At 38.3% G+C, this 15,667-nt stretch overlaps 1 protein-coding gene across 2 annotated transcripts in view; it reads right to left on the minus strand.

Annotated features, from left to right (window-relative positions):
• Positions 1-15,667, minus strand: part of EEA1 (early endosome antigen 1) — a 68,254-nt gene that overhangs the window by 42,417 nt on the left and 10,170 nt on the right. The window contains exons 3-5 of one of the 2 annotated variants that reach the window (XM_064702051.1): positions 15,201-15,323; positions 4,418-4,545; positions 18-72 (exon numbers count right to left, since the gene is read on the minus strand). In XM_064702051.1, the coding sequence (XP_064558121.1) occupies positions 18-72; positions 4,418-4,545; positions 15,201-15,323 (306 nt within the window). The remainder of the gene's footprint in view (positions 1-17; positions 73-4,417; positions 4,546-15,200; positions 15,324-15,667) is intronic. The other variant, XM_064702052.1, reaches the window with a different exon arrangement.

Genomic DNA, 15,667 nt, shown 5'->3' on the forward strand with positions numbered 1-15,667 from the left:
TAAAATACATTTCCAACCTTTAGTGAAGCTTGCAAGTCCTGGACTTCTTGTCGGAGCAGTGATACTTCATCTCTGAATAAATATATCCACAGAGTGGAGAAAATGAATACACGGTGGTTATATTTTGTCAATTACATATAAGTTGTAATGCATGTTAAGTAATCAGACTGATAGCCATGTACTACATAAATGTAACTTACATCATTATAAATATTTATTTTTAGGGAACTTTGCACATCTCCTGAAAAATGCTAAACATATTAAATGGATAAGTAAAGAAATAGATAAGAATAAAAAGTCTCACGAGAACAGAATGTAAATCTAAATCAGTGCATCAGCTCATCCATGAGTTCAGAATGACAAAGCTATGCATTGGAACATTTAACGGGTTTGCATGACTTTGTTAAAAAAGGACAGGTTTCTTCTCCTTCACTTTCCATATCATGGACTACTGGTAAGCAACAGCATACTATCTTACTCCTGAAATATGCAGTTACATAATTTTTCATCCACACAGCAATTTGGTATGCCCCACAGACATATTCACTTAATGATCTGAATATTTAAAGCCTTAGAATTTTAAATTCTCAAATTTCATGCTCAAGCCTCCAGCCATACAAGAACACACAATCCAAGGCTATAACTGCTAGTAATTGATTCACACAGAATCCTTCAAAATCACAGGTCTCCTTACAGAGTTGCACAACTATACACACAAGATTAATGTTGCATTACTGAGATAGACACTCCAAATCAAGAATACAAGGGTCATTAAAATAATGTAAAAATATTTTTTCTTACTGTTCGTACAGTGGCAACACTAAGGGTTACACAGAATATATATATCAGGGTACCAGTGCCAACAAATCCTCTCAGTTTTATACCATATAATTTTATCGCTGCTGGTGTGCATTACCCCCTCCTCCACAGATGTTCTTTCAAATTATCTCATACTTAGTAGAAAATAAACCACTGAAACAAGTTATTCCTTAGCTGAACTGGTGAGGAATAAATTCAATCTACATTAGCATATTAACTGATGTTAATATGTTAATGTAGATTTAATTTATTCCTCACCAGTCAGGGTGAGGGTCATCAAGTAGCAAGTGAAACACGCATTTGAACCAGTGGAGCAAGAACTCCAAGGTGGACCAATTTTAATGACAAAACAAACATGGGATATTGGGAGACTTACTTTTTTCAGAGGAAAATTTTGTTATGTACACATTATTCTGCCTGTGTGACAGATTTACTGGAGGTTTGCAAATACAACTTTGCTGAGGCAGGTGTAGCTGCATTCCAAAACCTGGCTGTGGGTGGAGAAGAGGGAGCCACTTTCTCATCAGTACAAGTCAATGAGCTAAGACTCAGATCTAAGATTATAAATAAAAAAGCAGGTGGAACTGTCAGCTGTATTGAAGTTGGACTGAACATATACCACACCTGCAATACCAAAGCATTTAATATGCCCTGGTCTTCACAATACATCAAAGGGTTTGAGTTGTATAAAGCTAGTTTGTAGTAGAGATAAGGGAGGAGAAAAGAATGAGTTTGCAATGTAAGGGGCCTTCTACAGTAGTTGCCTTCATATCCCCAATAAAATTTTGCTAAACCATTCTAAAATGAAACCTGAATCTAGTTTAACCAGTGGAAAGTGCATGGTTGGAGGGGGTGGGGGGATGGTTTGAGGGGAATTAGTGTAAGTGATTGCTACAGGCACTGTAACTTTGGTTTTCTTCCCATCATCCAAATCCTCACCAAATCTCCTTTTCTGCTAGCACTGTGACAATTCCTTCCTCCTCTCAGCACATCTGAGACTACCAACTGGAAAATCCTTAGTGCCTTTTCATTATGGTCCACTCAGTTTCCCACTTGTAAAGCCAGTGCCTCCACCCTAGTATCGAGTTCTGATGGCCTTGCTGAATCACACTGGGGGAGTTACATGATTTACTCTTGAAACTTATTCATCATCATTTACTGGGGAGTGGGAGGAAGAGAAAACTGTGCAATTCCCAGTACTTAACTTTTCCTATTGACTACATATGGAATTTCACCTCCCATTCTTGGTCCTAAGAATTGCACATAAGCTTCACACATGGAGAGCAAGTGGGATGGCTCCCTGCTGCAGGCTACAATATTTCTTTAATATGGAATTCCAAGGCATGGAAAAACATATTTATGTTGAATGAGAGTTTTCTCAAGGAAACAAGCAAATGAGTAGCATTAAAGAATGCCACACTAATAGGAAAATGTAGCTCATGTGTTACACAATGGCTCTCACCAGACTCCATTTATTCCATCTAAACTCCCAGACCTCATCCACTTTTTCAATTATGTGAGAGAAAACAAAACTACTTGTCCTTAAACTGTCAGGAGCCAGGGAAAAATAACTAAATTTCACCAGCCAACATCTGGCTGACTTTGGAAATTTGCAGGCATAAAAATAAGAATTTCATAAACTATATAAACAATATAATTATGACCAATAATTCTCCCACATGAATGCTATTATCCTACAAAACTATCACTTCAGGTCTAAGTTGAATTACTCCAAAAAGACTTCAATCAGGCATGAAAAGCATAGTCATTATTGAATAAATGTGTACATCAGAAGCCCAATATGACTTCATTAGTACCCTATCACTTTATCCTGTATAAAGCCTCAATTTTGATTTCTTTTGATGCAGCAGCTGAGAGAAAAAGCAGCTATCCACAGACGACATCCTCGGGCTGAGCTGGGGGGATAGCTCGGAGCAGCGCGGTGAGAGACGAATCAGGAGGCGACCACTTGCTGGGGGTAAAACTGTCGGTTTATTACAGAAGAACCAACAAAGAGGGGAAAACACCCAGCAAATGGCCCCGAACAAGGGGCAGGAGAGGGTTTTAAGGGAAAAGGGGGGAAGAAGGCAGGGAAACCCGGCTATCCAATAGAAATACATATTTGGAGGTACGAAACATAACTGATACACTAAAGTAACCAACTGTTATAAATCATAGGAGGGGCTCCGGGGCTACAGCTAACCATACCTCCCAGAGAAAGGAAAATTCTCGAAACCTGGGAGGAGAAAAAGAGTGATTGACTGACTCCAAGGAGGAAACAACTTTCACTTTATAAGAGAAACCAAGGGAGGAGCAGTTTCATTTCCATAGCAACATAACTGGCAGGGTAGCAGCAGGAAGTAATACAGAAAATGGGGGGAGCAAACTAACGAACTTAAGAACACACCACAGCAATCCACGAGGAAAGAGTCATCCAAGACCTCTGCTAATGCTGACTCCTACTGGCTTGCCAGCTTTGCTCAGTACTGGCTTGCCAGCTTTGGTCAGATCAAACACAAATATGCATTTGGGTAACAACTGAAACATGTTACCTTCCACACTCTTTTTTCACCAAAGAGTCACCCTCTCTTGAGTTAGTTACACAAATATATGTATTTCTTTCAATGTAATTATTTGTCATTTTGGCCTCTATTTCTGCTTGTGAGAAAACATTTGAACTGTTTACTCCCCAGGATCAGCAGAAGCCACAGGGTCATGTGTTGTGTACCTCCATGCTGCTCGCTCTGAATCTCCTGTGTACAAACCAGGGGAATGTGACAAAACAGCAACATGGACTGCTCTTTACAGCAGCACAAAACAAGCACTGAACAGAAAACGAATTAGCAGGAAGCAAGAGGAAACCCATAAAAATGTTACGCCCAAGAAAAACCTTCCCAAAGCAACTGAGACTACTCAGTTAATATTTCTAGATAAAGTTTCACATTATCAATTCCTGCTACATACCACTGCTGTCAAAAAAGAAACAACCTGATATTCTTCCTAGGGAGGCATTTAATAATAAAGTTTTGACCAAAAAATATTCAATAAACTAGTTAAGATTTCTGAAAATCAGCATGGATTTTCTGAAACACATAAGGAGACGTACTGGCACACATAGAAACTTCTCAGATTTGCAAATAACTAGGTAATTAGGGAAGCTATTTAGGCAAATACTGATATTGTAATTCCCCAGTAAGTATCCTAATTAACTAGGGACAAAACTGGGTTTCTTCCCTATCTTTAGGGTTGTCCTCTCCACTCTCCCATGATGATATTTCAGCTCTATGCTAGAAATTAGGAGAAACCCATATTTTTTTCTGCCACACTTCTAAAAATCATTCTGGTCTACAATGCTGAATTGTCTGCAGAATCAGAAACAGGTGGATTAATATCATAAACATATGTATCTGATTTTCACCTACTGTCAGATCAGTATCAGACAATGTAAGCTACAAGATGCCTTTTAATTCTAGTTGGAAATGGGACTTGAACATTTAAACACTTGACTGCATAAGTTCAAATTAATAAAACCTTCAGTGTAACTAGAAGCAGCTCAACACCAGCACAAAGGCACATGCACAAATGAGTACTGTTTCACCTTTCTGTTGACAGATGACCTTCCCCTCCGTGACTTGAATCAATGCCAGAATTATGAACTGCTTCATAGTGCTTGAACAGCTCCTCTGCTGATCCATGAGACTTCATACAGAGAGGACAAATAAAGCCCTATTACAAAAAGGAAAAACAAACAAAAAAAAAATTAAATATATTTCTTTTCCTTCTTATTTTTATACAGAACCGTAAATGTTGTTTGCGCATTTAAGTAGTAAAAGCAATTTCGAAGATTCATACTAATTCTTTCATGCTCTAATAAGAGTTTTTGTAATTAAAATGTTAGAAAATGCCTGCAAAAGGCACATTCCATTATTCAGTGAGTTTTTCCCCCAACAGTATTACATACCAGCAACAAAATTTTACTTAGCAAAACAAAAAGGACTGTTCTGCAATTCCTTCCCCCTCCTCCAACAAAACAATTTTCCACACAACTTTTCATAAAATCACATTCTTATTCCAAGTAGAAGGTAGCATCTGGAGTTTGGTCTTTAAAAAGGAGATATAACGATCCACTCTAAAGCACAGTTATTAATAAACCAACTATCTCCATATTGAAACTACTGATTTTAATATGGGCCAGACAACTAAGAATCACTTTTTACCTTTCATATAATTAATTGGTAAATGCCATTCAAATAAATACCACATCAAAAAAATCAGATCTCTACAGCCTTAAGAATCAAAAATCCTCAGTTTTCTTTCCAGCATACATACTACAAGCTTACCAGAATGGAAATTTAGCAGATCAATGCTCTCATTCTACCCATTAGCCCACAAATGAAAACAGTGTTATGTTCCCCTTTATGTATCTCTAAACGTTCATGGAGTGTTCAAGCTGCCACTTACCAGAAGTACCATCCACCTAATTTTTCACCATTTATTACATCTGGTGTTGAGTGCTGGACTACACACTGACTCCTCACTCCTGTGGTTATCATGCCAACTCTGAGCCCAATTCCCATCCACACTTCAGCCCATAACAGCAGTGACACTGAGACATTCCCAGAGTAAGAGCTAAAAACCTTGTCTCCCATTAAAGACTCCCTGTAATTCCAAGCAGTGCAAAAGGGACCTCATGTAAGTGGGGTGCCTGTCTTTTGCTGTTTTAAGGCCCTCTGTCCCCTTAATTAATTTCAAATATGTATTTTTACATTTATATGTTATCCTTAAGTTTATTACGCCACTACAAACTGTAGTGTATGCCAACATTACACCAAGGCTCTCCAGCATCCAAGATGAGAGCACTCCTCTAAATGGGATTATCACACTTCACCTAGCACAGGCTCACACATGAGTTATGGAGTACACATGAAGACTTTTGGCACTTTTCTGCTCTTAACTTTGCATCTGGATGCTAATAGATTTAAATATTAGAACAAAGTGAACATAATTAATGCATATGTTGATAACCACAAACAGCGTTGATTTATTAATTTGGCATTCATAGTATTTTGTTTCACAAGTCACTAAGAATTCAACAACATTTACATGGTTTTAACCTATGTAAAACTACCATGTTCAGCTACTCAAATGTAACCCCAGCTCTAAACAGAGCCTTCATAGCTTCTACTATTTATTTGTGCTTCAGAAATTAATTACTAAATACAGTTGCTTGTCAAGTCCACCACATATATGGAAAACTAGTTTTGTCACAACTAGACCAAACAAAACAGAGTACTCTTTCCTAAGCAGGAAACAGGCATCAAACCTTAACAACCATTTATTTATTTGCAGAGTTGATCAGCACAGTTTCACTCTAGATTAAACCAAGTTAACTAATATATAAGTATAGGTACAGAATTTGTTCAGCTACTATGTTCCCAGTAATGTTTATCTGATACAATTAGCATAGGATGCCAGTGTGAGTCACTCTGAGTGCAAGAACCAGAGGGATTTACTTGGCACACCCTCTGTGGTTACAGGGGGTCACAAAATATAGGATTGGGTTTTCTCCTAGTAAGCTTTATACAGAAAGAAATCAATTTCATACAATGACAGTGCGACGACAGCGCAACACCATGCTTTCAGGATGAAACTCTACTAAGCAGTTCTCAGTGTTGTGTTTAGTTTCTCAGTGTTTAGTTTCCCAGTGATGGGAAGGTCTGCTGTTCATAGAGAAAAGCTGTTCATAGAGAAAAGCACGTGTTCCTCACAGTTCCAGTAAGTGCATCTAGAAAGAATGAGTGCAGAAAATTGCTCTGGCCTCTCCTTCCTTTTGCACTTTATCTCTTTTCATTTGAACAGCAAAATCTGTTTTTATGCTTGGGCTTCTTTTTTGTGGTTTTATTGTGCTTGGGGTTTATTCTATGCAAATAGGGGCCCTAGAGAAGAGGAAAGAATAGATTACATGTGCAATTAGCCCAGGGGGACAGCAATCGTTCATCTCAATTATTGGGCAAAGCCAGCCAAGATTTCCAGGCAGGCAGGGAGGCAGATTTGAAGGCAAGGTCCACAAGGACAAGCAGCCAGAGGCAGAGCAGAGCTGCTGAGCAAAGGGAATGTGCTGCAGTTGTGAGCCTGCAGGGTGGATGGGAGCTCTTGGGAGACAGGCATACTGCCACTGGCAGATGGGAAACATGGACAAAACCTCCTCCTCTTCTTTTTAGAAACTGCCTTCCTCTCATACAAGCAGGGATAAAGCAAGCATCACCCACCAGCCACAGGCTCTCCACCAGCACTGTGGATTGTGGCTGGCCTCAGTTTTGGGGGACACTTGGAGTCAGCTCTCACATGCAGCCTTATGCTAATGCAGCTTTTGCTGGAGGTCTGACACACAGGCTCTAATAGAGTGAGCCGTCACCCTTCAGCAACAAGGTGGCCTTGCCATGGGAAATGTCATCTTTCCTGTACAGAGGTGGACAGGAACACCAGCTCCTACAAACACAGGCAACCAGCACTCATACATCAGAGCCTCAAACTGCACAAACCCAGGAATCAGCTGCACCTCACAGACTGATAATATCCAATGTCAACTCTGATGTCAGCAGCACCAATTCAGTTGCCTTTACAGTAGGAAAATCAGAATCATCAGGATCCTTCAGGCAGCAGTCAGTAACAGGTAGAAGCATGTAAGTTTCCTGGATCTGTAACTATCAGCCCCAGTGACAATCTTGTTTGGGAAACTGGGTTGGTGGATCACTAACTTTATCTCTTAAAAAAAATTTAAATTAAATACAGCCAAATAAAAACATCTCTCAGTATCATCTTGAGATGAACTGTAAATATGTTCAAAAGTGTATTTTATTATTCTAAAGACAAACATGTAAGAAGAAGGGAAGAAATCTGATAGTCTGAGATGCTTAAATTCAGTAAACATTTCTGTCAGCTTGCAGGAATTTACATCAGATCCAACATATTCCTACATCAGGACCTGTCTTGGATAAAGAGGAGATGGAGCAGCTACAACCAAGAGGTGTCATCAGAGCCTGGGGGAGGAGCTGAGACATCCTTGCCAGTAAGCCTGCACCTGGATGGATACCTTAACTAACAGACTCCTTTACAAAAGAAGCAAGTTGAAAGTATCTTGAATTTTGGTTTCCTTTTAACATGTACTTAGGGATTACTTTGCATAAAGCACAGCCACAGAGAAGCAAAAGGTATTTCATTTTTCATTTAATAAAAGCAAAGACACCACTTACAGCCCTTACAGTGCTGCACTGTAACTCATGATTCCCTAGCTGATGTTTCTGGTTGGGTTTATCTTTCACTTTACACAGAAAGGCCTAAAACAAGTTAAATGATGATTACTTGGGTTTGTTTTTATATCTTCTCACCAAGAAATGACAATTTATTGAATTCAAAGACTTTTGCAGATGCCTGACAGTTTCACAGAAAACAAAACATAATCCACAACTACATGCACTAGTTTTTATCAGCAAGAAGTTATTGAGATCACCACAGAATTTCTGAAGCCATGCACAGAAAGAACAACTTTTTTTTAAAAGGCATTCAAACCAAACTCCAATATACACGTACAAACAAACAACTAGTAGACAGCACACAATTTACAGCTCAAAACAGACCCTGACCCAATGGTCCAGGCATTCCAATGAGAATGAGTGAGATGCTAAACTTCAAATCCCAATTTTCTGATCCCACAGGAAACATTCTTCTTTCAGGAGGCCCATGGGCCATGCCAAGCATCAAGCACCACCAGAGATGCCAAGCATCAAGCACCACCAGAGTACCATGCTGTTTGTAGTGGGACAGGCCTTCCTCAGTGCAAAGACTCCAAAACACATGGGTTTCACTCAGAGCAGAACAGAAACTGCTACATAGCTGTTTTGTAGGAAAGCGTCTTGCCTCAGCTTGAGTTATAATGCCAAATTTCACTAAAGATCTCAGACTCCATGAAAGCACCAGAAGATTTTTTTTTACCTACCTTTCTCAAGACAGACTTACAAATAAGCCCAAAGAACAAAAAACTACTTATCTCCTCTAATAGTTGAGATTTATTTTCAAGCTTGATAATGTTAAGCTTCTCAGTGTTCTATCTCCTTAAAGCCATTCAAGGTAAATTATTTCTTTCTGGTAACATTAATATTTGTATGAATCATTAAGACAGCATTCTTTGGGAAGTATGCCAGGATACTAAAAGCAACACTAGAAGGAAAATCTCACTACAAAAACTAGCGTGGGATTTGGGGTTTTTTTGTACTAAAATAATTTACAGAGCTATTAACTATTGGAAGAACTTTGACCTACAACATTGAAACACAGTGCCCAGCAAAAGCAGGGCACAGACCCACAGGAAGACAAGTGGACAACCAGACCAACTGCAGGCTACCATAGAGTCCTCCTAATCCTCACACAAACTATTCCCAGTTTAAAATCATGTAACAGGAAAATGAATGTGTAGGACTGAAAGGTTTCTGCGTTTCTCTCTTCTTATATTGCTCTGTAGGACTAGGGGTTATGGGGTTGGCTGTGTAAAGAAGTATTTCAAAAATGTCAGCTTTTTCAGAATATTGTCTTACTTTTAATGATGTTTTTTTCATTAGCTGAAGGCTCCCAACTGAGGTTTAAAAAACCCCCAACATTTACATGTAGATGTCTACTCCCCAATCACTACCAATGCAGAGCTATTCAACACAGTTAATGGAGCAAGAAAGCAGTCACCTGACTGAACAGATGTGCATACCTTAGGTAGGGTCAGCATAACAACTCCCAGGGCTCCATCATCAGTAACTGTAACTCAGACACCTCCATACAGATGCTTTCAATCTCTCTTCTTCTGCCAACTGCTCTCCTTTTGCCCTAAGCTTTAATGAAATGGTCTTTTAGAGCCAATATGAAATCTTGCCTTAATTAGTTAATGAGTGAGAGCACAGCTTACTTTACTCAAAGTTCCTCTTTCACAAATTAAAACTGGAGGACGGTTGAAGGACAGTCCCATGGGCAAAACAATTTTTACAGGATGGAATTCAGCTGTGCTCAGGTCCTTAGAATCCAAGAAATAAAGCACCTTATTTAAGTTTTAAAGTCACAGCCATAGCAACTCAGCTTCCTTAGCACCTTCTAGCAATATCTAGAAGATGATCTAGATGATAGTGAAGTCAATCCCATTTTAAAACTGCATAGAATTGAATAAGTACTCCTATTTAGGATGCTACACTTGCTGCTGATCTACAGCTGTGTGTGGTAGAGAGCCATATAACACAAATACAGCACAGAGCTGCATTTACTAATACAAACAAAGCTCCTGCAACATCTTGTATTTTTATTCCAGCACTTACAACATGGGTCAAGCTTAGGGAACCATGGAACTTCACTGCTTCACTGTTTTCCATTCTTGGAAAATATTTAAGAACTATGGTAAACAAAATAAAACAGAACAAAACAAACCAAAAAACACCAAACCAAGAAAGTCCACACCTTGACCTCACAACCCCAGAGAACCATTTCAGGATAACTGAAACTTTACCATATGGAAAACATTCATGACTATTTTACTATATACATGCTATAGGACAGCTTAGCCCAAACCAAAACCCAGGATGCACTTTAACATGCTTGGCATTCACAGGACTAGGCTTTAAGTTTAAATAGATTTGAATATCTAAGTTTCACTATTGGCCTTCCAGAAATACCAGGCCAGCATTCCTAGCTACAGCCGGTTTCCAGTGAGCTGCATGACCAAAAAGCCAACAGCAGTGACTGAAGCCCAGGGCTGCACCATCTTCTGGCCATGACCTATGTCTGTCCATCTCTCAGAATACAGACTTACTCTCACACAGCTGTAGTGTACAATAAGCTGTATGCTGTGAATAAAGTCCAGCATGTTTAGAAAACTGAAAGTAAGCTCGCCATTCATGTTTCTTCCACTGTAGATGAACCTCCACAATTTTCCTCAATATAAGATACACATCTTCACCGGCACTCAAACAGTAAGTCCAAGCTAAAACCCAGATATTCCCCAGTTATACAGTCATTTAAATGATGAAACATTTTACATGATGGAAGATCAGAAACTATATATTTAGGGCCAGCAGAGAGAAACATAAGTCATATTTCAGAGCTGAAAGATGTATCAAGTAACTTCTAGATCGTATTTTCCAAATATATATCAAAGCAATTAACTGAATCCTCAGGAAGTTCTCAGAAGCAGCTTAAACAGTCTGCAAGGGCAAGACTACATTTCATAATTTATTTCAGAAGGCCTACATATTGATTTAAAAAATCATGACATATTTTAAGTTAAAGAATAAAAAAATTAGGTCACTCCTTTTATATATTGCTAAAAAGAAAATACAGTTGACATTTTTCATGTCTTTCACCAGATAAAACCCTTCCCTCTGTGTTTATGTAAACAGTAAGATGACAGTGGCTTTCTCAGATAACATCTCTATTTAATCATTAGAAAAGTAGGTAAAAAGGTCATGTTGACTATAATTAAGACCTGCAGTCCATTTCAATTTTACAAGTATTTAAACTTCTGGACAAAGAGAACAAAGATGTATTTATGTAGTATTTTATACCAGAATGTAGAATTGATTTCTTCCTAGAAAAGAAGCTGGATTCTTCCTGAAAAGAATAGAACCAACATAATTTCTAGTTCAGTTGTCTTATGTTTTTACTGCTGTTGATGAGTAAGACTAAAATTGTGTCACAACCTGCAAGACTACAACTTTGTCATCAGTTAGAAATTCTAATCCAGTGGGATCTCTATTTCTTAAAGAAAAGTCATATTCCATGGCCAAGTCAAATCAAATCAGTATCTCTAATTCTTCATTCTCTTAATACTGTTCAGATGTTGAAGGAAGTTAATATACTAATATAACTCAATCAATAATTTTTGTTCGTGTGCAAAGCAGTTGAGTACAAATTAGGCACCACAACCTAATTTGAGAAGCAACTGAAAGAGAATAAAATATCAGCTTTAAAGCATTGACATTATGTTCTGTGCAATAACAGTCTGCAACACTCCAAGGGCATGCATAGAAACAGAAGATTCAATCAATTGCATCCACAAGAAGAGACAATCAGGGGGAAAAACATAAAGAATGTGATCTTTTAAAAGACTGACTTAAAAACCACACATTTTTGCACAACTACTATGCCAATTTACATTCTCTGTAATTCTGCTATGAAAAGCCTATTCAGAAAACATCAAGGCCATATCTTGCTTGTACTAGCCAAGAAATACATTCCTACCAAAAGTCTGGAAATTTATGAAGACTACCCAAAAGAACTGTCTGAAAATTGCCTTAGATTTAGCCCAATGGTGGATAAGACAACAGATATTAAGAGCCACTATATTCTAATGCTGCAGGGGTGTCATTCAGTGGTTGCTTCAGATGCCTCAGAAAAACAGCACAGGAGGTCTCAAACTATGCCTCTGTACTGACTCACTGTTTAGATCTTCTGAACGTCCAACAGAGACTGTCAGGAAATGCAGGACACAGTTTAGAAATGTATCATTCCTTTCAAAGAAAAGAAAACAAAACAGAAGCCACCACACAGCTTTTGTTAGTGGCACCACTGTATACATGGAAGCTGGGAAACAATGTTTGGGAACTTAGCAATGTGTGGGACTTTCATACATCATTTGTTTGGTTAAGTTGGCTACACATGGACAGACATTTGCCAATATTTTGATGGTTATTCCTGCAGCTGAATAGGCCACTGTATTTCAAAGCAAGGCTTCATCACACCTTGGGGGGCAGGGGAAGTATTACACTGACGTTTTCACCAGTTATCTTAGGTTTCAACCCCTACTTTGCAAAAGAGGGCTGCAGAGAGCTGCTCAAGAAGATGACCATAAATCAGGCTACAGGTGAGTGGCAAGAAATCTTTCCCACAACAGGACACTGCAGGTGAGAATGCTTGTTACTGAAAAACAAAGACAATTCTCACTGCATGGAGGGCAGAGAGGAAGGAAAAGCAAGGAGAACATAGGCACTTGCTAAAATTTTCATCAGCTGATAGGTGTATCAGTGGAAGGAGAGTTATCAAAGAAACTACATGTAAAATCTAAAGCAAGGTACAAAGGCTTTTGTTAACTGTGTAACAGTTCTTCAGGTCTCACAAAGTGTATCTAAACACTGGCCTTGCAACACATCCTATCTCCTTGCTTAAGGAGAGTTCACTAGCAAAAATGCTGAACTCACAAGCTTCTTCAGCACTCTTTCCAACAAAAGGTATTTGAACTCTTCCCAGTACTATGTACTATCCACAGTACTAATCACAAGAAATGCCACTAAATATTAACAGTTTAAATAAGGCAGACTGAGCAATGTTTTATACGTCTGCTACATAAGATGAAACTGATAACATTTTATCATTGTTATAACGCTGTCCCAGAAAGGGCAGAGACTGAATGAGGTGTGACAGCCTGGCTGTGTTGCTTTTTCAATGTGTTTGCTACAAATGCAAACTATTATCTCCCAGCAGCAAACAATCAGCTTGCTTGTTGACTTCTCAGCAGTCAAACATGTTAAACTTTTCATACTAGTATTGACTATAGTTATTAACAGAATTCCCCACTTTTTCAATGCTTCTAGGCATTCTCACATAATAAAAGATCAAACTGAAAAAAAAAACCCACATATATTTTCTTTGTTTCTCACCTCTTACAGATATTTACTGAATGACAGTACAAAGAAACACAGCCTTAGCAACAGGAAAGAGCAACAGTTAGAAACAAGTGAATTTGTATTTCAAGTGCTACACTCAATACATAGGTTTATCAAGTTAAAAGCTGTAATCAGCTCTTCAAGGGAAAAGTACTGACCAAGCAACTGACAAAAGTCAGTGGAAAAACAAAAACTCAAAGTGGGCAAAAACCCAGCAGTCAACTCCATAAAATATGCTAAGCACAAGCAGCTTAAATAAAACAGTAACTTCTTCAGGTAATCAAACCACCTCTGATGGCTCACATGCCACAACCTACTGACACCATCACATCAGGAATGCCACAGCTTATTCAAGTACAGCACTTGCATTGTGACCAGATAATAAAGAAAATAAGAAGTTGACTTGACCACAACAGAGCATGACTGACAGCCTCTGCTTCAACAAGAGGCAGTGAGGAGTCCATCAAAAGCCATACTCAAGTTGCCTTGGCTCTGAGAGGTCCCACACCACTCCAAGTGAGCAGCACAGGTCAGTCTTACCACAGATCTTCCTCACTTTATCAGCTGACACTTCACACTTGAAATGACATCTCAAGCTATCTCTAGAATAATCAATGTATTGACTCCTTTCATCATTTTTGGGAATAACATCCAACAATTGTCAGTTTTCCCTTCAAAAAGACAGTGTAAATACACAAGTATAAGGAAGGAAAAAAGTACTACCTGACCAATATAACACCAAACCCAATAAAATCACATCACACACACATCCTAGAATAAACACTTAGATGTCAAAACTCAGCAAAAGTAACATTGGCAGAAACAATGGAAAACTTCCCCTCTATACAAACCCATTCAGTGCACAGCAAGCTGCCTACCCCAAGAAGTCTAATCTACTCTCTCAAGGTTTGCAGCAAAAAGAATCAGACAGCCTTGTGCAGCTGGAGGCTCTTAACTTCCAGACTCTAACTTCTTCTAGTTCTGGATAAAACCATGTATTTTGTTTTAAATGTGAGTTTTACACTGCACAATTGGAAGAATTCAGAAATGCACTACAATTTACATCTATTAACTGAAACAGCATTTACATTTTCTTGGGGGCATAAAAAAATCCAGTAAGATTATCTATTAAATTTTTTTCCTAATTATTATTATAATTTTGCTGCAATACATAAGCTCTTAAACAGGTTCAAAAAGAGAAGTTTCTGAGTTTTTTATATTACCACCCTCTGTTCCCTTTACCCAATGTACCTATCTTGCACTAAAAATCCACTTTTAAAAAAAGTTAGCTAATAAGAACTCAAAACACTTCTTTTCACAAAGGATGTGCCTTATCCAACACCATGTTTTATCATGATACTGAGTTTGATGTGAAGACAATCAAATAAGGAAACAGTCTTTTTAATAAGAAAATCAAGCAAAAGTAGTTTAAAAAGAGAAGTGCATATATCAGTGACTGCAAGTCTTCCAATACTGCAAATATTTCATGTGACAGACAACTGCAAACCACAAAACTAGACATGAATTAATTCTTCAGGTGAATGTATACTTTGGAATCATGCACATGAGATCAAATTTTGTTTAAGCAAGGAATCAAAACAAACAATTTAAAAGGCTGACACCAGGAAAATATGTCATTCATTTAAAGCAGCCCATCACCAAAGCTATTTAAACAAAATAAACAAGACCCACACTAGCAGCTGGGAGGTCACGAAGCTCCTGTCTTCCTTCTGTCCCAATGTGCTCACTCTGGTAATGTTCAGACAGATCAGTGGGAGTTACACACACTTTCATACACAATGGACAGATGAAGCCCTGTGAAACGCATATTTGTTTATAAGAAACTAATAAAGACAAAAAATGCAGATCTGGAATCAAAAGTTTGAATTCTTATGTTGAAAGCTCTCTACAATCACCAAAAGCAAAGTCTGTTTTCCTTTTGGAGAGAGAATTTTTAAAAACCATAGCAATACCATAGAGAAAGCAAGAAGGAAGAGTTATTAAGGACATGAAAATAAATAAATCTAAAACATGCCCTAGAAACTAGGGCCATGCTGCATACCACTATGTGTTTTCCTTACACTCTTGGTGCCCCTTCATTTGACAGAGAAACAAGCTGCATAAAATATCATGAATGAAGCATTACAAGGCATTAAGCC

Source organism: Zonotrichia leucophrys, chromosome 1A, assembly GCF_028769735.1.
Source record: "Zonotrichia leucophrys gambelii isolate GWCS_2022_RI chromosome 1A, RI_Zleu_2.0, whole genome shotgun sequence".
NCBI classification, from domain to species: Eukaryota; Metazoa; Chordata; class Aves; order Passeriformes; family Passerellidae; genus Zonotrichia; species Zonotrichia leucophrys.